Source organism: Orycteropus afer, unplaced genomic scaffold, assembly GCF_000298275.1.
Source record: "Orycteropus afer afer isolate SDZICR_OR568_19922 unplaced genomic scaffold, OryAfe1.0 scaffold00102, whole genome shotgun sequence".
In the NCBI taxonomy this organism is placed as follows: domain Eukaryota; kingdom Metazoa; phylum Chordata; class Mammalia; order Tubulidentata; family Orycteropodidae; genus Orycteropus; species Orycteropus afer.
This window is the reverse complement of record NW_006921689.1, coordinates 9620465-9645858: the sequence shown is the minus strand read 5'-3', so window position 1 is coordinate 9645858 and position 25394 is coordinate 9620465. Positions and strand designations below refer to the sequence as shown.

General features: G+C 36.2%; 1 protein-coding gene across 1 annotated transcript in view; it reads right to left on the bottom strand.

The window, feature by feature from the left end:
- The window catches only part of PTPRD (protein tyrosine phosphatase receptor type D), a 463281-nt gene that overhangs the window by 228771 nt on the left and 209116 nt on the right, over positions 1–25394 (bottom strand). Inside the window, exons 10-14 of the mRNA XM_042781300.1 lie at positions 22087–22668; positions 10711–10844; positions 5265–5409; positions 1587–1892; positions 474–667 (exon numbers count right to left, since the gene is read on the bottom strand). Coding sequence (XP_042637234.1) covers positions 474–667; positions 1587–1892; positions 5265–5409; positions 10711–10844; positions 22087–22668 — 1361 coding nt within the window. The remainder of the gene's footprint in view (positions 1–473; positions 668–1586; positions 1893–5264; positions 5410–10710; positions 10845–22086; positions 22669–25394) is intronic.

Genomic DNA, 25394 nt, shown 5'->3' with positions numbered 1-25394 from the left:
ATGAGACACTCTGTGAGTACCTTTCCCCAAATAAGAAATTCTTCAGTAAAAGATGCCATACATTTAGAAATTAGATCAACCTTGTTCAACCCAATTTTAGCACAGCAGAAAATAGGTCCTATCAGCTAAGTGTTGCTTAGAATTCTTTCACCCTGGTTTGATTAAATCAATCTCTATTTTTGACGTCAGAAATGCAAACTGAGATATAGCTGTCGAGAGTTAAAAATCTGTATTTTTAGAAAACAGTAACATGTTTTTCATCAAATCCAAGTGTCATTTCACAATTCACTTCATCACTTTATGGCAACAATAATTAGAAATTACACCACATCAATGTGATTTACCAACTGAAAATTTGGAATTTGGTACAAGGATATAATAATATCAAAAATTAAAAATTGGGTGCATTTCAAGATATGAAGTATGGTAAATGCATCACATAAAAACAGAGATGGATAATTTCAGGGGCTTACCTGTGCATCAGCCAGCATGACATCCTTCAGCATGGGCTGGCCCTTGGGCTCACCATTTTCCATCCTCACATAATGCACCTGGTATCCTCTTATCTGGCCATGCTGTTTATTGGGCACAGGTGAGCGCCATGAGACTTTAACAGATGTTGAGTTGACAGCCTCTACCTCGACTTTGCGAGGAGGACCACTAGGAACTGGAACAACATCATTGGATAAAAGAAAATTATAGGCACTTGTCCCACCCAGTCAGAGCATTTTCTTTACTTAGGTTTTAAAAAAAAAAGAAAAAAAAGAAAAAAAAAATTGGGTAGACCCACTACGTTTCCTTTGAGGAATACAAACATTTTCAGACCAATGAAAATGCTCAACCAATCTGCTCTACCTTTTAAGAAAAGATCAAAAAACATGACCAATGCAAAAAAAAAAAAAAATGGAAGAAAAAAAAGGGTATCAGAGAAATAGAAAAACATGTAAAAATGTACAAAAGCCAAGGAAGATGCTTTGAAATTCAAAGCATTAAAGCACAAAGAGGTCTAGCATTGAAATAATAACAAAAACTGGTTGTTGATTGCTGTGTGTTTTTTAAAGGTTTCTTTTTTGTATATAGCAGAATAAAAAGATGCTTGATTATATGGATAATCTTCTCTTTTTTTTTTCTCATATCAAAGGTATTCCATACAACAGATGCCAAAAACTGACTGCTGAGCATCAGTGTCTCTAAAATATGCAAGACAAAAAGGCAAAAAGAAGATAAGAAGGCAGTTTTGAAAAGTTAATTTCAAAATATAAGAAAACAAAGTGACTACAAAGAGCCACGAAAAACATAGAAGACTTTAGATGGAGGTAAAGAGAAAAAGCTGGATTGCAAGGCCAAAGTAGGAAACTGTTCTTTTAAAGGGAAGTGAATAACTGTGTTGAGATTGAACATAAAAAACACCCAGGCTGTAGCAAAGACAGGTCTTTAGCAAAAATACTGAAGTAGGAGCGATGCTGGGCTTAAAAAAAAAAAAAAAAAAAAAAGAGCAGAGAAAAAGGAATATTGTTAGCCTATTAAAAGACAGCAGACCAAGAGTGTGTCAGAGGGTGCAAACTGACGTAGTGGAGGCAACATACCATCTTCATCGGTTCGAATCAACATGGACAAGCTCTCGGGGCCAGGGCCAACATCTGTGTGGGCCGTCACAGTGATCCGATATTCAGTCCATTTTTCCAGCTGTTCCAAAAGGTATTGGGTAGTATCCGAAGGAATTCCCAAAATCTCATGAGGCTTGTCATCTTCCCCATCCACTGCAGTATACTTGATGGAGTACTCTGTGATAATGCCATTCTGTTTGTCCACTGGTGGAGGTTGCCAACTTACCAAAATGCTAGTGGAACTTGGGCTGGTGCAACTAATGTCTTGAGGAGGAGCTGACGGCTCTTATTTTGGTAGTGAGTTAAAGGAGGATTTGAGTGAAAGGACAGGAGTGGTTGGAAAAACAAAATGATAAAACAAAAGAAAAGGCAAAAATAAATAAAGGAACGATAAGGCCAACAAAACAAAAAAATAAGGCTTTGAAACTTAAAGTTTTACAGATAAAGTTGTGTAACCTTGGCTTAGTCACATGAATAAACCAAAAAATGAATAAATGAACCAAAATAATTATTTAACAATGAGTGAGGGGAATGTGAGAAAATGAAACCTCAAGATAATGGAACCTCAAATAAAATTACCTACCTGCGATTTAAATCCTTCTTCTAAAACAATCTCTCAGTATCACCCACCCTCTACTATACTGACTACCCAGCTTCATGAAAGCTGCAAAGAGTGCAAGTTGTATTACTCAATAGTCTGATGATGCTTCATACATGTTGTTCCAAGCCGCCACAGCCACATTCTAGAATGAGGATGATTCATATACAGTATTTATTTGTAAAGGGATTCTTAACTGGAAATCTGCAGTCACTGCAAAGTTCCAATTTTAATAAAACAACAACAAGGCAATCAAAGACCCAACAATCGAAAAAGGTTTCACTATGGCTAACTGAAAACCTGAGCCTGCTTGACCTGTTTTAACGAGAAGCGTTACCCTTACACGAGAAGCGTTACCCTTACACTGATCGTAGCCCATATAGTCAGCATGCAGAATCTTTGAAGGATGGAAATGCAGAGTCTAAGGTTTACCTACCGAGGGCAATGTCAGGCTTGTGGATTCTGACTGTAACTTGTACTTACCCTATGCCAGCTTTCAGCTGTTATATTATATCTCTTCTTGAGACACCATTGCTAGTGAAAAATTAAAGCCCACCAGCAAATTTTGGTAAAAAATCAATAATAATCATCTATCCCTTACAATATGTCAATAACATAGCCAGTCAAAAGAACTGTTTAAAACAAACAAACAAACAAAAAAACCCTTAAGAACCATCTGGAAGAATAGGACACAAGTACAAGTGTTCTTTCACTTTATACATAATTATTCATATGAGTGAAATGCTACATTTTCTTACTGCCCATTTAAAAAAAAAAATTGGTCTCCCTTTGATCAATGATTTTCCCTATAATTAATTAAACATTTCATTTTTTTAAATTCAAAGGCAATAAAAAGTAATTCACCTAGTATCATAAATTGTTTTTAAAGTTTAGCAGTATATGTTCCTTAAAAGGAACAAGCAGTGGAATTCTATCTATCCACCAAAGAGTTTGGTGGTGTAGTGCCTAAAGCATTGATTGCTAACCAGAAGGCTGGCAGTTCAAACCCAAGAGCCACTCCAGGGAAAGAAGACTGGGCAATATACTTCTGTAAAGATTTTCCACCTTGGAAAGTTAAAGGGGGTAACTATGAGTCAGAATCAACTCGATGGCAGTGAATTTGGTTTGGTTACCTATCTACCTATCTATCCATCCTTTTTCTTTGTAAGGTAATCTATTTGGTGGAATCAGTGATCAATCTTTATTTTTTGTTTTTTTTTTTCAATTCAAATATGTAATTTGAGAATTCCCTTAGACTTTCTGGACTTAATATCTGAAATGCCAGGTGAATCTAACTGTTTACAGGATTAGCAATCTTTCCTAATTTCTGTGCTGTGTGGTCATCATTTTAGTGAATTAAAATGAAAAGCTCTCTAAACCAACGAGAAGGAATCCCCATAGAGCAGCCTTGTCAATTCAGAATAAGATTTGCAAAATCACTTGACTACCATTTCTATTGATTCTGATTAGAGGTTCTTATATCTCAAATGATAAAGCTTTTTTACATGCATTATCATTATTCATAATAAATTGAGTTGTTAATGTAACAGCAAAGCTCATTCGTGAATTCTTTTTTTAAAAAAAAAAATAATAATAGATTTGTTTTTCTCTGGATTACTACCTTCAGACCTCCTGTCCTGCAGGAAAATATGGAACAATGGAACTTTCATGCTGATAAAATAAGGAGTAGATGAACTTGATGTGTTTATAAAAATCCATTCTAACTATGTGCATGTATTACATAAAATAGTGAGGTTCATAAACCATGAAAAATATCATATTGAAGCATGTGACATTTATCCTAATTAAATGCCTGATTAAAAAAAAAAAAAATTTTCTACAGTATTATGTCTTAGCCTGCCTGGGATTCAAAGCAGACATACAGAAATGGCATTAATTTACATGCTTCAGTTTTTAAAGGTTAGCAAATCTCATGGGAATAAGCTATAATCACTAATGAATTAAGGCACAGAATTCTATTTTCCTTAAGAAAAAGAAGTATGAATTTCATCACTAAAATTTCCTGAAATTCCATAGATAAGGATGGTAGGCTTGCTTATACGAAAGGAAATTCATCAGATAAAATGATCTAAATTTCATGTTTGCTGATAGGTTGAAAAATTAAGTCAACATAGAATCCTCTTTACAAAACTGAACATATTCATATTTTACATCAACTGTATGTCACTGTGTCAAAAGGCATAAAATATTACACAATAAAGCTTAAGAAAATCATTCCATAAAACTCTTCAATTAAAAATAAATGATTATTTAACACACTAATTGTTTTTATTAGTACTATAAATCACCAAACTTCCAGCCAAAAACAACCTCCCATATAATACTTAATCCAAACCCATCTGCTCTAGGTACAATGAACCCCCATTGTGATAAACACATCTATGCTTTAAACTATGGTTTCAAAAAGAAACTGAACCTATGGAAACAAAATAGAATTTAGGGTTGCAAATCTCCCATGAACATGGTTGTGATCATTCCATTATTCTTAAATTGGCCCCAACACAGATTTTCTGTAAATGTGCCAAATTTTCACATGGACTACTTGAGTTAATAACCAGTCACAAGAATTGAGCTGTTCTCCGAATAGGAACAAGTAGGCAAAACCGAGCCTGATTTGTTAGCAAAGTTACAATTGGTGTCCTTCAAAAGATATTAAGTTGGATCTTTTGCTGCCTCTTTAGGCTGTGAATCTCCTTTCTAATTATTTTGCAGTTTTCTCAATCACAGCTTGCTTATAATTCATTAAAGGGGGCCCTATCTATATCTTTTCATTTGTTTCCTTTCACAAAATTCTTCCAGCTGCTCTAAAGTCTTTTTTGAGTTAATAAGTGGAAAGTGGAAGAATTTGAACCAAGTCTGAAACCAACAGTGATCATAGTTAGATTCTAAGCCCCAACCTTCGATGCTCACTAGCATAGAGATCAATGACTCAAGCGTATTAGTGGTTTGTTTGCTGGGATGGGGGGATGTATATGTGAAAACTGGCAATAACTGGTAGTGGACAAAACAGCAGAAAATAAGCAAAGAGAGACACCTACTTGACTGCATGGTTCTAGCTGATATCTCAGCCGTAGAAGCACCCAGACCTTGAGGAGAGCGTGCAGCCAAACGGAAGTAGTATAAGCTGTTTGGTTTCAGCCCTTGTAGCCGATAAGATGTCCCTGGTTCAATGGTAATTCGTTGCTGTGAGTAAGTAATAAGAGAACTCAGTCATCTTCATTATGATCCATGGAAATATATAAGTATTTTTTATCATAAGGTCTGGCACATCTGCTACCTGACTTCAGGGTTATAATGGTATCCAAAAACCACAAACAGAATCAACATGGAGTATCAAGGAGTCTATTAAGGGAATCATAACAAAAATAGCATTTAAAAGATAAATTTTAAAAAATAGGAAGGCAACTGGAAAACAGGGAAAATAGAGTTCTTTCTGAGGTTCATGTAGCTATCCAAATGCATCAGATAAGAGGGATACATAGGCCACTTCCCACCAAATGTGTTCTACCTGCAAGACACATGTGCTGTCAAAGTCCTCAATAAAGCTGCCACCTGCCCATGTTTATGAAGTAGGCCCAATATGAGGGATTTCAGTGGCTAAACAGATGTTATGTTCAATTCCTATGATTTTCTGCAATCTAAATAAGGGGGTAAAAATATGACCTGAACTTGCAACAGTAATGATGACAGTAAAACCCACGAAAGCCAGAACTTATGTAAGTCAGAAACCTGTCAGAGAAGGAAAACTCAAAATATTTTCCACTAAATACAAATCTGTAAAAAAGTGGTGACTGTACTCTGACAAAGGTGAAAAACTTGAGAGAGCAGGAAAAACAAGGCAGTCCCATCAAGTTCCAGCTTTCATAGGTTTCACCGTACAGTTAACATGCGGTTGTTCAAAAAAGAGACCCAGGATTGCCAAACTGTGGCGGAAGAGAAGTCAGACGTTACCCACTGAAGGAGATCGGGAACTTTATATGAAACTGTATTAATAATCAAGTAATTTTAAAACTTCCTCTCATTGCCATCGAGCTATGGGGAAAAAAAAATCACAATCTTTTCTGTAACTTTTATTGTCATACAGGGCTATTGAAGTAAGATTTCTTTGATCAAATGCTGTCACTCGAAATGATTAAAAATTGCCTTTGTATTTTAGCAAAAATACAGCTGTCTATGGGTTGTCAATTGCAGACTGAATACTAGTCACAGTAAACCTTAAAATACAAGTCATATGTAATAGTAATGGCATCAGTACTCTTAAGGCTTTTTCTTATCTTTTTAATCAAATAATACATGCAGTTCGCAAAAACAGAAATCACTCGAGGGGAATTCAAATATAACCCTAGGGTGCTCTAGCTGGCAAATGCAAAAGATTTCTGAAATTTTAAATTTACCAAACAAGAGGAAAAAAAGAAACAGGATTTCCCAAATAAACAACTGTAAAGCCAACATGTTTGCTGAGCAAATAATCTAAGAAGGCTAGGCTATGCGAGGAAGAATGAGGTTTCAGGATTGACCAAAAAAAAAAACCACACACTGCCATTCCACTGAAACTCATAGTCACCTCATTGGGTTTTGAGGCAGTAAATCTTTATGGACATAAATTGCCTAGTCTTCCTTCTACTGAGTGGCTGATGAAGACTCATTAACAGCCTGCAATATGCAGATGACACAACTCTGCTTGCTAAAAGGGAAGAGGACTTGAGGCAATTACTGATGAAGATCAAAGACTCAGGCTTTCACTAGGGATTACACCTCAGTTTAAAGAAAACAAAAGTCCTTACAAGTGGACCAATAAGCAACATCATGATAAATGGAGAAAAAAATGAAGTTGTCAAGGATTTAATTTGTTTTGGATTCACTATCAATGCCCATAGAAGCAACCATCAAGAAACCAAATAACATACTATATTGGGCAAATCTGATGCAAAAGACCACTTAAAAAATATATATATATATATTCTCTCTGCCATTGAGTCGGATCCAACTCAAAGAGATCCCTCCCTTCAGTTTCTGAGGCGGTATCACTACAGAAGTAGATTGCCCAACCTTCCTTCCAAGGAGTGGCTGGTGGGTTTGAACTGCCAGCCTTCTAGTTAACAGTCAAATGCCTTAGGCACCTGCAGTGCAGTAGATTACTTAGTGTAGCTTTTCTAGCCATAAATCTTTGTAAACTCTGAGGTGGGATTTGCTGTGAGCAACTGAGGAGCTCATGATTGTAAAAGTTATCCACCTGGGGTATTTCTGTTGGGCACAACAAAAAGCAATGTTCTGGTAGGTTCCTGCTCTCTCTCAGGTGCTTAGAATTCTGATGTTATGATTGGCTAGTTTGGCCACTCTGCCAGGCTCAAAAGGAGCCCTGTTAGAGGGAGAAGAAGTCTCTCTGACTGCTGACTGAGGAAGACGTGCTGCTAAAAGAGACAAGCGCTCCTGAAAGAGATACGCATTGCTGAGTGAGACACCAAGGGACTCTTACTGTTGGGAGAGAGACTGTGAGAGACTGTTAAAAGAGAGACTGTGGGCTGGGAGAGAGACTGAGCGTTTTTCCTGAACTTGAATTGTAGCCTGGTGCTTCCCTAATAAACCCCATAATCTGTGAGTTCTGTGTGGCCACTGCAGTGAATTATTGAACCCAGGAGAGGTTGTGGGTGCTTTGGGAGGAATGATTGGTGAAAGGGCTGGAGGGAGACAGCATGTCTGGCCTTGTAGGAATAGGCCTTGGGCTATTGATAGTGATTCTGCCTTCCTCTTGTGGATGTCAGAACATGTGGCCTCTTTGTCTTTTTTGCAGCACTACACCACCAGAGCTTCAAAAGACCTTTAGAAAGTGTTTAAGAGCAAAGATGTCATTTTGAGGAGTAATATGCACTTAATTCAAGCCACAGTATTTTCAATTGCCCATGTGCATGTGAAAGCTGGACAATGAATAAGGAAGACCAAAGAAGAATTGATGTATTTGAATTACAGGGTTGGTGAAGAATATTGAAATACCAAGGACAACCAGAAAAAGGAATATATCTATCTCAGAAGAAGTATAGCCAGAACGCTCCGTAGAAGCAAGTATGGTGTGTTTTTATCTCGTGTACTTTGAACATACTGTCAGAACGGACTAGTCCCTGGAGAAGGACATCATACTTGGTAAAGAAGAGGGTCAGTGAAAATGAAGACCCTCAGCGAGATGGGTTAACACAGTGGCTTTAACAGTGGGCTCAAACATGGTAATAATAACTGTGAAGATGGCACGAGACTGGGCAATGTTTCCTTCTTGTGCACGGGTTTGCTGTGAGTAGAAATCAACTCACCAGCACCGCACAACAAAGTCAACATTCAAGCATCTATTGCTTGCCTTTATCCCACAAGATTATCCTTCTACTTTATTCATATATATTTTATATGAATAAATGTAATGTATGTATGTGTGTGTGTGTGTATATATATATATACACACATACATACAAACATATATATATATATACACACACACACACACATACATAGGAGCTCTGGTGGCATAGTGTCTAAGGCATCTGACTGCTAACCAGAAGGCTGGAGGTTCAAACCCACCAGCCAGTTACTCCTTGGAAGGTTGGGCAATCTACTTCTGTAGTGATACCGCCTCAGAAACCCAAGGAGGGATCACTATGAGTCAGATCCAACTCCATGGCAGCGAGTTTGGTGTTTTTGGTTTATATGTATACATATATATGTAAATTAGGTGATAATGATAATTTAAATCAGCCATTGATAACCTACTGGAGCACAGTTCTACTCTGACACACGTGGGGTCACCATGAGTAGGAATCAACTTGATGGCAACTGGTTTAAAAACATCAATAACTGAAGTTAACATGAGCACTCTAAGGTATATCTGTATTTCAATTATATAAACTGAGTGATTTATATTGGCTTTGATAGATAAATGTAAAAGCACTCAATTTAAAACCTATTTTGTAGAGAGTCTGGTCAATTCAAACAGATGTAACAAAAACAGAAGTTTACAAGAACATGTTAAATTATTATAGCATCCACAATTATGTACCACAAGTAAATTCATGATACTTCATTTTGTATTTGAGTTTTTTAAAAGGCATTCCTGTGATTACTTTAAGGCTGTCTACCTGTGTGAAAATCAGTTTTAATTAAATACAAAATGCTATGTGCACTCAAACTAGCAACCCTTCAGGTAGTAGTCCAGTACTTAACCATTTGTGTCACCCAGAGACTCCAAAAGAAGGCTAAGCAGTACAGTCAAATGACTTGTGTGCACTGTGATTTCACATATCATTTCAGTAACTTTTCTGTGCTAATATTTCCCACTGGATTTCACAATAATTAAAGGACTATATCCATTAAGTATAATACATTCCCATCCTGAAAATGTTAAATGCACATTAATATCCATTTCTACAATCCATTCAAAATGCATTCCAAAAGTTGTGCACCCTAAGGGTTAAGAATAGATTCTGACTACCTAGATTCATATTCAAGTCTACCATAAGGTATTGTGAGACTATGAGACCTTGGCAGAAGTATTTTCACTTTTTAAAGTTAACTTTTTGTTATATGTGAAATGGATTGAAAATAGTGGCTAACTCACTGTGCTGTAGTGAGGATTTATGAGTTAATAGATGTAAAACACTTAGAAAGAGTGAGTGTATGTTTCTTAACTATGTTATATTCATTTTTTTTTCTCTTTCTGTAAATTATTGACAATTTCCATGCCTTCTATAATCTATTGTTGTTTCATTCACATAGCATACTCAAATTCTAGTGTGTGTATAAAACCCAGTTTCCCACATTCGTATCAAATGATTCTTAGCATACATACATGTATTTGCTCTGGGGCCTCTTTTTCTGAAACCAGTCTGGAAAAATTAATGTCACTAAGGCCTTTCATTACCATATAGTGTTCCTTTGACATATGCCTTAGGGTGACTTTACTTATTAATATTTATTGATGCAGAAGAGAAATAAAGGAAATCCCAAGCCTCATAGGGTTTTCTACCCTTCTATAATATGATACTTTCATGAAACCTGAATACAAAGGAGTTCAAGAACAGGCAATAGTTGTTTTGTTTTATTTCCCCAAAAAGCTTCTAATAACCATTCTGGGGTTTTTTTGGTCATGCTCCTATTTTGATTGACAAATCTTTTCTACCAAAACCCTCTGCAGGTAGTTGACCTTTTAACAGAACTTAGTAAACGCAAAGAAGTAGACTATTGGCCCTGTGGTGTTGCAATGATTAATGCTGAGCTCCTAACCGAAAGCCTGGCAGTTCAAATCCATCCAGCAGCTCCATGACAGAAAGACCTGGTGATTCTGCTCCTATAATGGTGATAGCATAGAAAACTCTGTGGGGGCAGTTCTACTCTTGTCACATGGGCTTGCTGTGAGTCCAAACTGACTCAACAGCACCTAACAAAAACAACAAAGTAGTGTCCTTGGACAGCAAGTGATTAAGCAGGTGAGAAGCACAGCCTTACCTCCTCTCCATGCTCCCCATCTTTGTATACAAGCTCATAGTTGGCAATGGTGTCTGAACGTGGAGGTGTCCAAGAAAGCAAAATGCTTGTTTCAGACTCGGGTTCTGCTTTGAAGTTTAGTGGCTGCCCTGGTACTGAAAACAGGGAGGCAAAGGATTGAGCTCATTCACACCAGGAGTAATCATAAACTCTTCCATGAGTGCATCCATGTAGACCCCTTCTAAAATGTATTCTTATGCATTAGCTAATGGACAACTAGCTGTCTTATACTGTCAGAACTAAACTGTGAGCAGTAAGCTCATTTTCCTCCTTCAAAAGGCAAGGACAATATTATGAATACTGTCCTTGTCCCTGAGGAGTTTACCACCTGTACAAGACAGTCAGCAGGTATAGAATATTTTAGTCTCTGAATTCTATTTAGGATAATAAAATGATGTACGCTAGAATGTTGTTTTGAGGAATAAATGAGATGACTTACATGATACACTTGGAATGCTGCCTAAAATATAACAAGTGCTTTGTAAATATAAACTATTACTAGTTTACAACTGGATGCAAACTTATTCTTTAGCATTCCATGTAACTTTCAACTTTAATGCTTATTATGATCATATAGTTCTGCCTTCATTCCGTTATCAAAACTGAGAGGAAACCAGAATCATCCAACAGTTTTTCTTACCAGTCTACAAGCTGAAAAAGAGATGTTGTTGTTGTTGTTGTTATTTCCATCATTTACAGATAATTACTTTAATTCTTAAATGATCTTAAATTACTTAATATACTATGTCTATTAAACTATAATATTTTCCAAAGTAGAATGAAGCTAAATACTACACAAATTAAAATGTTTATGGGATACATCTATCAGAAATATGGTTAAATTGTAATAGAAGTCATCAACAGTTCTCATTCTTATTAGTTGCTTAATCCATGCAGTAGACAATATGGAAGAGCTATCCATGAGATACAGTAAATAATAGGAAGCTTATCCATGTGAAAATTCCTTACTCAAATGTTATACTAGAATAAGCTTTACTAATCCAAAATTCTAATCAATAATTACCCTCTTGGAGCTTTGGTGGCATAGTGCCTAAAGCATTTGACTGCTAACCAGAAGGCTGTAGGACTTCCTTAGTGATATAGCCTCAGAAACTCAAGGAGGGATCACTATGAGTCAGATCTGACTCCACGGCAGTGAGTGTGGTTTTGATTTGGTTGGCTGTCCTTTATTCATTATACACTAGGCTTATGTTGGCATAGCTACATTGCTCTCAGCCAATGTCTACCCTGATGGTTGGTATCCATGACTTTCTGGTTGTTAAATATTATGATCATGACCCCTGACATTATGGTATGTCTCAGTGTGCTTTGTGTGAATATTCGTCCAAAATCCCACAAGTTAACATGACAATCTCATGTATATTTAATAGAAAACTAGAACAATAATACTTCACAGCAGAGGAGAAAGAGCATGTAAAGTGTGTTTGTGGCAACTTGGATATGGACATTCAAAAATACATATAAAATAATATAAAATGTAGTTGATGTAGGACATCATAATTTTACCAATCTTATTAATACCAGAAGTAATATTTTCACAGGCAAATAGGCCTTGCAGGAGATTTTTTTTTTTTTTTTTTTGCCTTTTATTATCATCTCTCTGTAATATAACTTTAAAAAATGTCTTATTTAAAAAGAGATGAAAGGTCTATTGGAGTTTGCAAGAATGCTTTTCTAGGATCCCTAGTGATCATTTTATTCTTCTGTCTAGTTTATCAACCTGTGTGTTTATATGTGTCTGCATTAATGTCTATGTGATTATGTATCTGTATGGGTGTCTGTGTGTAAATGTGTATGTGTAAATATATGCACACAGTTATGTTTGGACTGATGCTTAAAACAAAACAAAACAAAAAAGCCCTGCCATAGAGTCAATTTTAACTCATAGAAACCCTACAGTACAGAGTAGAACTGCTTCATAGAGTTTCCAAGGCTGTAAATCTTTACAGAAACAATTGCTTAATCTTTCTTCTGTGGAGCAACTGGTGGGTCTAAATCACCCACCTTCTGGTTAGTAGCCAAATGCTTTAACCACTGTGCCACCAGAGCTCTAGACTGATGCTTAAGGCCACAATAATCAGTGCTTCATATATGCAATTACTTTCATCATCTTTTCTCTATCTTTCATTTTTTTATCACAGGTCTTGAGATTCATATTAATTTGATGCCTCCAGGAACACAGGAACATAGTGTCTGAGCAGGGTACCTTTTTTTTTTTTTTTTTTTTAAGTATCTGCCCAGGAGAGAATCTACCACATCAGACTGAGAGGCAGAGACAAAAGAAGATAAAAGATCAAGGAACAAGAGAAGGAGGAACTGAAGGAAATAAAAACCAGACAAATAGTACAATAAATGGAAAATACATTACTTCTAAAAAGGAAATACCAAAATCATAGGCAGGAACATCCAATGAAAGTTGAGAATAATCAGACAGATGGGGAAATCGTGATTGGATTCTAATGTTCAGATGATGAAAGGGCTTCTCAAACTAATGCATATGGATACAATGACTTCCTTTTCTACAGTTTTATTCCCTTCTCCTTCCCCCTATTTCCAGAAGTCTGGGAAAGTTTTGCCTTGTGAGAATTTCTGACACAAACCAAACCTGAATGCAGTACCATCAAGAATTAAAAACATGGGACAATATCGAAGGGCAACCCTCAGGATAACAATTACTTGTTACTTATTTCCTCTCTGCATAATGCTAGTCATAAATTAAGTGACAATGACTGAAAACATCTTGAAAACTTAATTAATGCCTCCTTACTTAGACTGCTTAGGTTTTGCTTTTAATTTGTCTTGAACTAATTTCCAGTTGGTCTCAATGTTTCCCTCTTACATAGTGACAAAAGTTTCATTGGAACTGCTCATTCTGTTTGGGTATATGTTAAGAGTTTCTTTCCTCTCCATGAAGCCCCTGGGTGGGCAAGCATTTAAGTGCTTGACTACTAACCAAAAGGTTGTCAGTTCGAACCTACCCAAAGGTGCCTTGAAAGAAAGGCCTGGCAATTTGCTACTAAAAGGTCACAGCCATGAAAACCCTATGGAATGGTTCTAGTCTGACAAACATTGGGTTGCCATGAGTTGGAAATGACTAGATAGCAACTACTTGGCACTCTCTAAATTATGAATTAGAGGTACATTAATGTATCTGGGGATGCACTGTCCTTTTTACTCTTGGGCAAAGAAATGGTAGTTAGATGAACTTGATGGTAGGTTTCGTCAACTAAAATACAGGAAGTAACTTTCCACAATCCCTTTCTTTTAAGTGGTTTTGAGGGTAATGTCATTGATGACATGTTAAACTTGTGGTGAAAACACAAATAGTCAGGGGTGTGAGGCAGAGAACTTAAAAGAGTAAAGTAGCTCATGTGGGACCAGGACCATCTGTATGCTGTCAGCAGATTTTGGCCTCGTGGACATGAAGGAACATTCTTGCAAGAGCTTCTGACTTTTACTAGAAGTTGATAATCAATTGTCTAGGTGAATCATTTTCATTTTGAATAATTGTAAATTAATTGATTTTTTTAATTATATAAAACAAAAGGTTTCTACAGACTACATTTAGTACATGGATCAGTAATTTAAATCATTTTTATTACAGCAGGCTGTCCACTCTCTAAGAGCTCAGTCAGTGCCTACAGGTGACACTACTCAGATTTTCTTGGAACTGAGGAGTCACCTAAAATGTATCTTCTTTCCTGGTTGTTCTGCCATATTTTAAATAACCATATATGATGCAGAAGATTCAAAGGAGAGAGGAAAAGAGTTGCAAAAATAATGGATTTCTCTTTAAATTCTGTAAACATACTCTTACTAATGACAATAGTACATTTGCATAAGAAAAGACTTTAGGATGCTTCAGACTGTCATATTTGTTTTCTCTGTACTATCTGGACACACAGAGAGTACTACATCATCTGTCAATTAGCTTTTTATACCAAATATTGTAGCTATAGAATTCAATTTCATATTTCTACTCTAAGCTATTCATGTTTCATGTAGAAAACACATTTATATACTTATTATCTATGTATGCATAGATAACATATGAATGGATAGATATTTCTACTTTTAATTTTTCAAGTCTTTCCACATCACCCTTTCTTACTGTCATTCTTTTACCTTCACTTATTTCTTCTTTGGCATCTTTGTCTATCTTGTAGTATTTTCTTTACCAATTAACTGAGCATACATTTTCCAGGAAAATTTGAGATTCTGGAAATTCATAGGAAGGAAAAGAATGCATCCAGAAATTAAGTGGAATCATTCTATATTACCAAGGGGGATGTGATGATATTAGTCAGAATACAAATTTAGACTCTAGATGTGGATATGAACATGGAAAACTCATTATCACTAGAATACCTTACTTTAATATGTTACATGTTTTAAAATGTGTATAGCTAGAATATTGATAAATGATAATAGTAATGATAAAAGTAACAGCTAGAATTCTAATGGCAGTAAACCAGAACAAAACTTAAAACTAGAATTCTATTACTTAGTGCCACAAATATATCACTGACAAAGGAAGTACTTCATACATAATCATCTGTATCAATCTTACTCTTAATTGTCTTTAAAAATCAATAAGAAGGTCAAATTTTATTAAAGTTGCATTTATATGCAGGGCTCCTTTAGTCAATGCTAAAACTATTTAGGTAGCACCATTTAAATTGGGCTCATAATTCTGGCTATTCGAAATCAGTCTTTTAGTTTGTTTAAATAAGGTTGTTGACATCATAATGAAATGATTTATAAAGTTCTAGAACCCTAGAGCACAACTGTCTCAAAATGTCATAGCTTTAGGATCTCTGGTGGCACAGTGGTTAAGACATTTGGCTGCTAAGCAAAAGGTCAGTAGTTCAAACCTGCCAGCCTCTTTGAGGGAAAAAGATGAGACAGTCTGCTTCCATAAAGATTTAAGCCTTGAAAACCCTATGGGAAAATTCTACTCTGTCCTATAGGGTACTATGAGTCAGAATCAACTCGATGGCAGTTGGTTTAACTCTGATAGTATTCATTATTATTTATTTAGTATACATGGATTTTTCTTTTCCTTCCAAAAACCTATAGGTATTGAAGGATATGCAAATAAATCAGCAGATATTCCCAAAAATCTATTAAGCACTTAGAAGAAGGAGTTGTCAGATATGCTTTCTAAAGAGAGGAGAGAATACAGATTGGACTTTAAAATTTTAGAAGGCCTTCAATTAGCATGAACACCAAGCAACATCTATTTTAATGCATTATGTTTAAAGATATAATTTGTCACATTTTTTTAGTCAGAGTTCTATTTACACTTCATTTGTAAAATAAAAATTGCTACCTCTAGTAGCATAGTAGGAGCTCTGGTAGCACAGTGCCTAAGGTGCTTGACTGCTAACCAGAAGGCTGGCAGTTCAAACCTACTAGCCACTCCTCGGAAGGAAGGTTGGGCAATCTACTTTCATAGTACTACCACCTCGGAAACCCAAGGAGGGGTCGCTATGAGTCAGGGCTGACTCGATGGCACATAACAACAACAACAACAACCCCATATTCTAATTATATAACTAGAAAAAAAAAACATACAATACCCCATTCATTCCTGGCTGTGTTTTTCCAATAAGGGAGGTTTTTTTCCCCCCTATCATAATATAAATACTTTCGTTGTTAAGGGCCATGTTGTTGTTGTTGTTATGTGCCGTCGAGTCAGACCCGACTCACAGCGACCCTTCCTTGGGTTTCCGAGGCAGTATCACTACAAAAGTAGATTGCCCAACCTTCCTTCCGAGGAGTGGCTGGTGGGTTTGAACCTCCAGCCTTCTGGTTAGAAGTCAAGTGCCTTAGGCACTATGTTACCAGAGCTCCCATTAACGGCCATACAGTCAACATAATCTCAAGGTAAACTAATTATTTAAAAAAAAACACAAAAAACTCACTGCCATTGAGTCAATTCAGACTCATTTGTTGTTGTTATTTGCCATCGAGTCAGACCTGACTCATTGTGACCCCTTCTTGGGTTTCCAAGGCAGTATCACTACGGAAGTAGATTGCCCGCCCAATCTTCCTTCTGAGGAGTGGCTGGTGGGTTTGAACCTCCAGCCTTCTGGTTAGCAGCCAAGTGCCTTAGCCACGATACTACCAGACTCATAGCAACCCCATTTTGGTTTCTGAGGTGGTATATTTTCACATAAGTAGATTGCTCAGTCTTCTTTCCTCAGAGCAGCTGGTGGGTTTGAACCGTCAACCCTCTGGTTCACAGTCAAATGAGTTAGGCACTATGCCACCAGAGCTCCTTAAACTAATTATAATGACTTTAATGTCAGAAAGGAGCTCTGATGCCATAGTGATAAAAGCTTTCAGCTCCCAGCCAAAAGATTGGTGGTTCAAACTCACCAGCTGCTCTGTGGGAGAATGATGTGATAGAAAGAGAAGGCAGACTATTTCTGTAAAGAGATACAGCCTTTCAGGGTTCTATGACACAGATCTACTCTGTCCTAAAGGGTTGCTATGAGTCTGAATCAACATGATAGTGATGGGTTCCACCTCGCCGCCCCCCTCCCCCCGCCAGGAATGCCAGAAGTGAAAAGTATTGAAGATATGGAAGACTGGACCATATTTCTAGAAAATCATTATCTGAATCAAAGTCTTTTTGTAACCTAAACCCTTTACTTGATTCCTTAAGACTGTCATTTGCACTAATAGTTCTAAAAAGGGGAAAACTCTCTTTATTGAATATTTCACTAGTCCTCAGTTTACATCACTCTCTAAGACAGGCAATTTAGAAAAAAAATCACAAGTGATGACTTCCCTCTTAAACTCACTTTGATCCTAAATACTGATTCTTTAGAGTCTGATTTGAAACAAAAATAGGAATGCTAATGTCAGAAAATTAAAGATAACATAATGAAGGGAGCAATTTTCTGATTCCAGAAGATACCAACATTTACAATCTTGCAGGTCAGTGCCATTTTAGCAAAAAATAAATATAAAATACACCTTTCTCTTATTGTAAAAAGACAAGGAAACATTTATATATGGAAGGAAACTTTCTTTGTTGATTACTAAGGGTGGGACAGGAGGGGAGGGAACACTGATAAAAATATATACATATATATAGACATATATAGAGATAGATAGATAGATATACATAGATAGATAGATATACACCTGTCTCTGATGTCTTCTTTCTCTATAGATTTATATTTATGCTGCTGATGATGACAAATACTTATCCATATATGCACACATAAGATACATTTTCCAATATGAATGAACAAGTAGAACTAAAAGATTTATCTGATAAAATACATAAGAACTTAAAAGATACTTGTGAAATTCACCCATATCACTAATCAGGAAATTTTAGGAGACTTAAAGATATATATAAAATTACAGAGAAAAATAATCAAATTCTTAAATTTATTATAACCTTTCTTAAAAGATGTTTTATAATGTTTGATATTTTTGCCTAGGAATGATCCTAGGAATTAGCTAGTCAGCAATAAGAAAAAGGAGAGGCTTGCTATTAATTATGTCAGAACTAACATAGCATTTGGCAGGTATCCACCAACATTAAATGGTCTTTGTTAATTAAGCCTATAGAACAGATAGAATCATTGTGCTATCTTGAAGGGTTTTCTTACCCTATTGATCTTGGCACATGCAAGTCATTATGTAATTATATATCTTCTCAATCAATAGGAATTCAGCGTACACCTATTATTACAGGAAGGTCCTTGGAAACATCTTAATGTTAAAAATGAGTTCAGTCAAACTGCAATTGGGAACAAGTCCTCTGATACACTCCTGACCCATTCTTCTAGATTTGCCTGGTTCTGTCACTAAATTAAATCAGACCATCAGAAAGCAGAGTCCCTGGATCACATTACCTCTATTGGCCTCCTTACAATACTTCCTTAACTGAATTAAGATTTAATTTTACATTATGCCCACTGGTAATGTGTTGTTGTTGTTGTTTTCATGTGCCGTCAGGTTGGACCTGACTCATAGCGACCCCTCCTTGGGTGTCCGAGGCAGTATCACTACGGAAGTAGATTGCCCAACCTTCCTTCCGAGGAGTGGCTGGTGGGTTTGAACCACCAGCCTTCTAGTTAGCAGTCAAATGCCTTAGGCACTATGCTACCAGGCTTCTACTGGTAATGCAGAAAATCAAAATATGGTATGTCTGTCTGAAAAACCAGTTCTATAGTTTTCAATAAATCGTTACTGAAGGCATTGCTCTTTGTCATTGAATGTTCCACATATAAGGATTCTCATGAGTGTGAAGAATACTCATGTTTAGTTTAATTTAGTTCCAGAAAATATTTTGTTTCTTAGAAAACTAAGTCATCCTGTCATCAGAAAATAAAAGTAATAAAAACATTGTATATTTCTCTATTTAGATTTGTGGTTAGAAAACTGAGAGCCAAATTTAATGAGCAAGTATAATAAGCTTTTATGAAAAAAGTTATTCCTATTTCTTTCAGGCAGACTCAGTATATTTCATCTTTAAATGTCTTAATGTACTTTTGCACTGGGGTCACCAAATAGCCACCTCAAGTATGTCAGAGGCAAATAATGTAACTCCTAAATAAAGACATGAGAAAATGAGGTACTGCACTCCTCTCTCCTGCCCTAGTTCTTGTACTGAACACTCAGTAGGCATAAAAAGTAATATTATCACATCAACAAATTACTAATCTGAAAAATAATGGTGGTCCAAAGTATTCAAGGTTCCTGGATTTAAATTCTGCTCTTTCACTTATGACCTGTAGGACCCTTGGGTATCTACTTTGAGCCACAATTTCATCATTGGCAAATGGGATGATTCCCTATCTACCTCACTGGATTATTGGAATTATGACATGGAAAGTTCATGGCATAGTGCCCAGCATATTTTAGATGCTACCGTCATTGTGGTTATTTTATATTACTTATGGGCAACCCTGGATAGTCCCTAGGCATTTGGCAACTAACCAAAAATGCTAGAGGTTTTGTCTACCCAGGAGTGCCTCAAAAGAAAGGCCTGGTGATTTACTTCCAAAAAAAACAGACTGAAAACCCTGTGGAGGACAGTTATACTCTGACACACATGGGGTCATCATGAGACAGGGCTGATTCAATAGCAACTGGTTTTTATATCACTTAATAAATTATAAAATGTTTTTATGCAGTATTTAACCTATCTTCCCAAATTCCATAAAACTCACCACTGCCATTGAGTCAATTTTGACTCATAGCAACCCTATAAGACAGAGAAGAACTGCCCCATAGGGTTTTTAAGGCTGTAAATCTTTATGGAAGCAGACTGTCTCATCTTTCTCCTGCAGAATGGCTGGTAGGCTCGAACTGCTGACCTTTTTGGTTAGCAACTGCTCCTTCAGATTCCATAAGGTAGTTATTATTTCAGACAAGGAAACTGAAGCTTAGTAATATGAAATTACTTGTTCATGGTCGTATAGCTAATAAATGGTAAACTGTTATTCAAACCCTGGTCAGATCACTCTGAGACCAGAGCTTTTAAAAATACCACAGCTGCAAAGTTTGAAAAGCTTCAAGTGGAATATAAGTTCCAGTATACTTTCTTATCATCTTTGAATGTTATGGAGCTGTTAAAATAGTATAATGAAAAATAACCTCCTAATAGTTAATCACTTTTAGTCAAGAAAAAGTAGGTACGTCACAGATTTCTACATTTTCCAAGGGGAAGCTTTCATAGTAGAATTAGCCTGTAGCATTTTTTCTGTCAGTCTTGATACAATTATCCATTTGCTTGATGACATAGCAAACAAATACAGATGAACTACAAAAGTCAAGCAGAGAAAATAAATGGATGGTTTTTATATATAGTTGCCAAGAAACATATATTTTATAGTTAGCCTTCATACAATTTATTAGGGAAAATAATGAATCCATGAACAAGCTGATGAGAGGCAAATAGCATCATGAAAGTAAAATTAGGCCAGGTAGGTTGTCAACATGTTCTGAGATTCCTAGTGTCCAGAGAAAGTAGGTAAACAAACTCAATCATAGAATATATAAAACCCATTGCATGAAAACAAGCAGTAGTCTAGTCAAACATAGGTTTTTCTAGTTCAGACACCTAAGAAAATGCATTATTTCATTTTCAGGATTAGTAAAAAGTTGCTCCTATCAATTATAGAAACCATTTCCGATAATATGGTTCTTGTATATGTTCTCAAAATGAGGCAATGACGTACTGTTAATGCACTCACCACCTGCTGCAAGTTTATGAGGAGCCAACACAATTAGGAATCAAGTAAGGAGGCATTAGATATGCAGGATACACTTCAGAAGAAAGCAGCTATTGTCATATCGAAATCAGATCAGACCTGATCTCTCTGAATCAGAGACCAGAACCCTGGGTAGTCCTAGCCGCTTATGAAAATACTGAAAAATCAAAAAAATAAAAATAAAAAAAGCCCTCACTGCCATTGAGTCCTTTCCAACTCATAGCAACTCCCACCAGATTTCTGTAACTCATTATGGAAATAGGGAAGTAGATTGCTCTGGCCTCCTTCTGCAGAATGGTTGGTGGGTTTGAACCACTAACCTCCTGGTTAGCAGTCAAGTGCCTTATCCACTAAGCCACCACAGCTCCTTAAAATCATTGACAGGGCCAGGTTTTTTGTCATAAAATAGTTTAGGATCTGCTCTAAAATCCAATAAAATGAGTGAAACAGGTCCCAAAGTGTGATCTTATACCTTGCCAACTGCCAATCATCTACTGAGGCCATTAGAAAAACTAAAAAGCCAGTCAGGGAATATTTATTTTTAAGCAATGTAGATTGGTGGCAAATACAAGCCATTTCAATATCAGAGGCCCCTTGATTATACGTTTTATTTGTAACTTTATGTTGAACCATCCTACCTTGCAAAGAAAAACAGATTTTTTTTAAAAAAAAATTACATTACCAGAGTAGTATTTTGAGCAGTCTCAAAATGGTGCATGGAGGAATCATTCATCTAACTCACGCAGAAAGTCTTCAAATTATTTGGGTACATGTGAAAAAGAAAGCATGCTAAACATATCCCCTTTTTACACTGCTTAAAAGAGTTATTTTATCTTTCAGGCATTACTTCCTATTCATTTTCAGATGTCTTCTCTTAACATTTCTTTAGTGTATGAACTATGTACCTTTAAAGCTGGTTCAAAAATTATTTTTAATCCTCTCATTTCAAGTCCTAAAGCTCAAAAATTAAAATGTATACTATCTTTGTCCTTTTTCTTTTTTCTCCCCCTTTACCATCTCTTAGTCCCAATCCCTCCCTCCTGCCACACGTTATACCTTGAACCAGACTTACCTCCTGTCTGAGTGATGACTTGTATGTCACTTGAAAGAGGACCATCTCCAATTGAGGTAAAAGCCAGGACTTTGACAGAGTATGTTTTCTGGGGCACTAAGTTGCCAATGGTAGTGATTTGGCTATCCGCCACATTGTGTTTCATCCAGTTGTTTACATGCTGGGTGGGGTCCATTGTATAATAGACTCTATATCCTTGGATCTGGCCATTTGGTTCTTCAGGTTCTTTCCATTGCACTAAAATGGTGGTTGAACTCAACATTCGAGCCTGGACATCCCGTGGGGCACTGGATGGCGCTTGCTCTGAGGTCTGTGTAAGCACAGGCTCACTGGGAGGCCCTCGTCCAATGTTATTGACAGCAACAACCCTGAATTCATAATCCGAGTAGGGGCTTAGTCCGGCAACACTGTAGCGTGTGGTTGCCACCCCATCGATTTCTTTGTAAGGTTCCTCAGAATGTTTAGGTTTATGCTGAATGATGTAATAAGAGACGGGCTCAGGGTTCCCAGAGTCCCACGTCAGTGTGATGCTTGTAGCTGTGCTCTCCGTCACTACGGGAGTTCCTGGAGGTTTGGGTAAGGCTTGGGGATGGGGATGAGAGAAAAGACAGTGACTACCCTTAATTTCTTAGATGTTACAAATGTCGATGGGCTCTACTATTAGAATGACAGGGCTAGGTGTCTACTGAAATAAATTAGAAAAAATTACAGCAAAGGGTAATTTTCTAAGTTGTCAGGAAAATATAGGGATCCATCTCATGGATGACATTCTCTTTTACTAGGAGGGCAATATAGTGTTGTATTTAAGAACATAACTTCCAGAGTCATACTCTGTGTGTCTTGATTGCAAGTCTACCACTTATTAGCTATGTGACTCTGGATATATTCTTTAACTTCTCTTTGCTTTAGCTTTCTCATGTGAAAAATGGAAATATCTGTATTATAGGATGATAATTATTATAGGAGTTGTATTGTACAACTGGGTAACTGTGATTCACAGGTTTTTCTGAGGATTAATGAGAGAATCCAGTAATTATCTTAGAATGTCATTTGACAGTCTTAAACATTACTTGCAATTATTACTAGTATTATTGATAATAGTAATAATAATAATAATAATGGCGATTCTTAATTATTATTGCAAAAGTTTACACAATTAGCTCCTTGTTTCAAGAAATAAATGATATAACTAAATACCAAGAACCATTGAAAAGGACAAAATTTAGAATACATTAAAAGTGAATTAAATTACTATGAATAGAATGAATGGTATCTATATTGTTTTCTTTATTGTCAGACATCAGTGACATTAGTAACGTTTTCCTAGGAATAATCTAACCAAGACTTTTAAGGTGGGAAAAAAAACAACCCAGCAACTTCAAATTAGTGCTTTTTTTTTTCTTTTCCTCTTCCTAAAATTTAAAAACTTTTAAAGGAATGAAATTAAAATGTATTTCCAATGACTTTTGAAAGTATTTTAACAACCTAATAAATGTGCATTCTAGAACAGGAGTATTCTGATGTTAGAGCCCATGTCAAACATTTGCAATTAAATCCATCTTTTTAGTGATCTAATTCTTTTAACAGAACACAAGTCAAAATGCTACTCATTAAGAATATAAACAATGTACATAGGTGGTCTCTCTTGTAAATGCTCCCTCATGCTGGATAGTATCTCTGAAAGGCAGTGACATTATGGCAGAAAGAGAAATTCTACCAGCCAACTTTTTCCATGAAACTGGGAATGTAATATTCACATAATCATGCCATCTGTACCCCAGTTTCCTTGTCAGTACAGAGGCAAAAAGTATGCCCCTTTCTAGCTTGTCAGTTTTTCAATAATAGCCAACTTACACTCTTCAAGCTACTCTGTTGGTTTTGATAGAATTTATTTTCTTGCTTTCAAGATTCACCCTTCCCTTTTACTTATTTATTTTAAGACTGGAGTTGGAAGGGATGCAGGTAGAGCCAGGAAAATAGAGAAGTTGAGTGAGGTATTAATTTAAGGTGACGCTTGGTTTTGAAACCTTTAAAGTCTTCAGTAAAATTTCAAATAATAAAATAATAGTTAGTTATGAAAAAAGTGATTCAATATTTGCATATTACTCTAAGAGCTATAGAAGGATAATACTTCGCCAGGGGAGTTAACTGAAAATAATAATAAAAAGAGACATTTGCTCCAATATTTGGGCCCAGCAATATTAAAAAAGTAGGTGATCCAGATTTCCCCTGAATGTCTTTCTAAATTTTTCAGCCAAGTAAAAGTATTGCTAATTAAAGGTGTGTTTACTATTTAGCTGATATTTTTAGTTTTATGAAGTCACACTATTGTACAGTATAATGTATGGATAAAAACAAGTCTAGTATTTTAAGGACATACACTACAACTTCATTGTTTGAAATATCCATAAATATTGACGATGGTATACCTTTGTTCTTATGTCAAATTATTAGTGCTATATGGCATATATTTAATATATATGCTTGCTGGAGAATATGATACCACTATAAATCTTTTTTTTTTTTAAATGTATAGATTGATGTATGTTGCATTTTCTAAGATCATAATCCTAGAAAGGGCAGATAACTTGTATTCATTCAGAAATAATTCCAGACATTCACAGAAACCTTAAGTCACTCTCAGTCTGACCTAATTTACAAAAGTTTTCTAGAATTCTGCAAACAGTGGTTAAGGTAAGATAAGAGCAACTACTATGAACTCATTTTTTTTTTCTTTGATTCAAAAATTGTCAAGGTATGATATTTATAGCACATTTATTTTAAGAGCGAAGTATTTCGTGAGCATTCCATTTATACAAGGTGAAAGGCAGAGCTGAAATCAAATACAATAAAAATGCTCCTTGCATGTTCATTTTCAATGGTAGTATCCCTCAACAATTTAAAGTGCCTGTTATTAGACCTGGAAGAAAAGCCTGGTGGTCTCCTTCCAAAAAATCTGCTACTGACACCCTATGGAGGACAATTCTACTCTGAAACATGGAGTTACCATGAGTTACAAATAACTCGATGGCAACTGGTAACTAAGAAGTTCTGAAGGTGCAGTGCTTAAGGCATTTGACTGCTAACCAAAAGATCAGTAGTTCAAATCCACCATCTACTCCATGGAAGAAAGATGAGGTGAGCTGCTTCCATAAAGGTTTGTTGTTGTTGTTATGTGCCATCGAGTCAGCCCAGACTCATAGCGACCCCTCCTTGGGTTTCCGAGGCAGTAACACTACGGAAGTAGGATTGCCCAACCTTGGAAACCCAATGGAGTAGTCACTATGACTTGGAATGGATTTGATAGC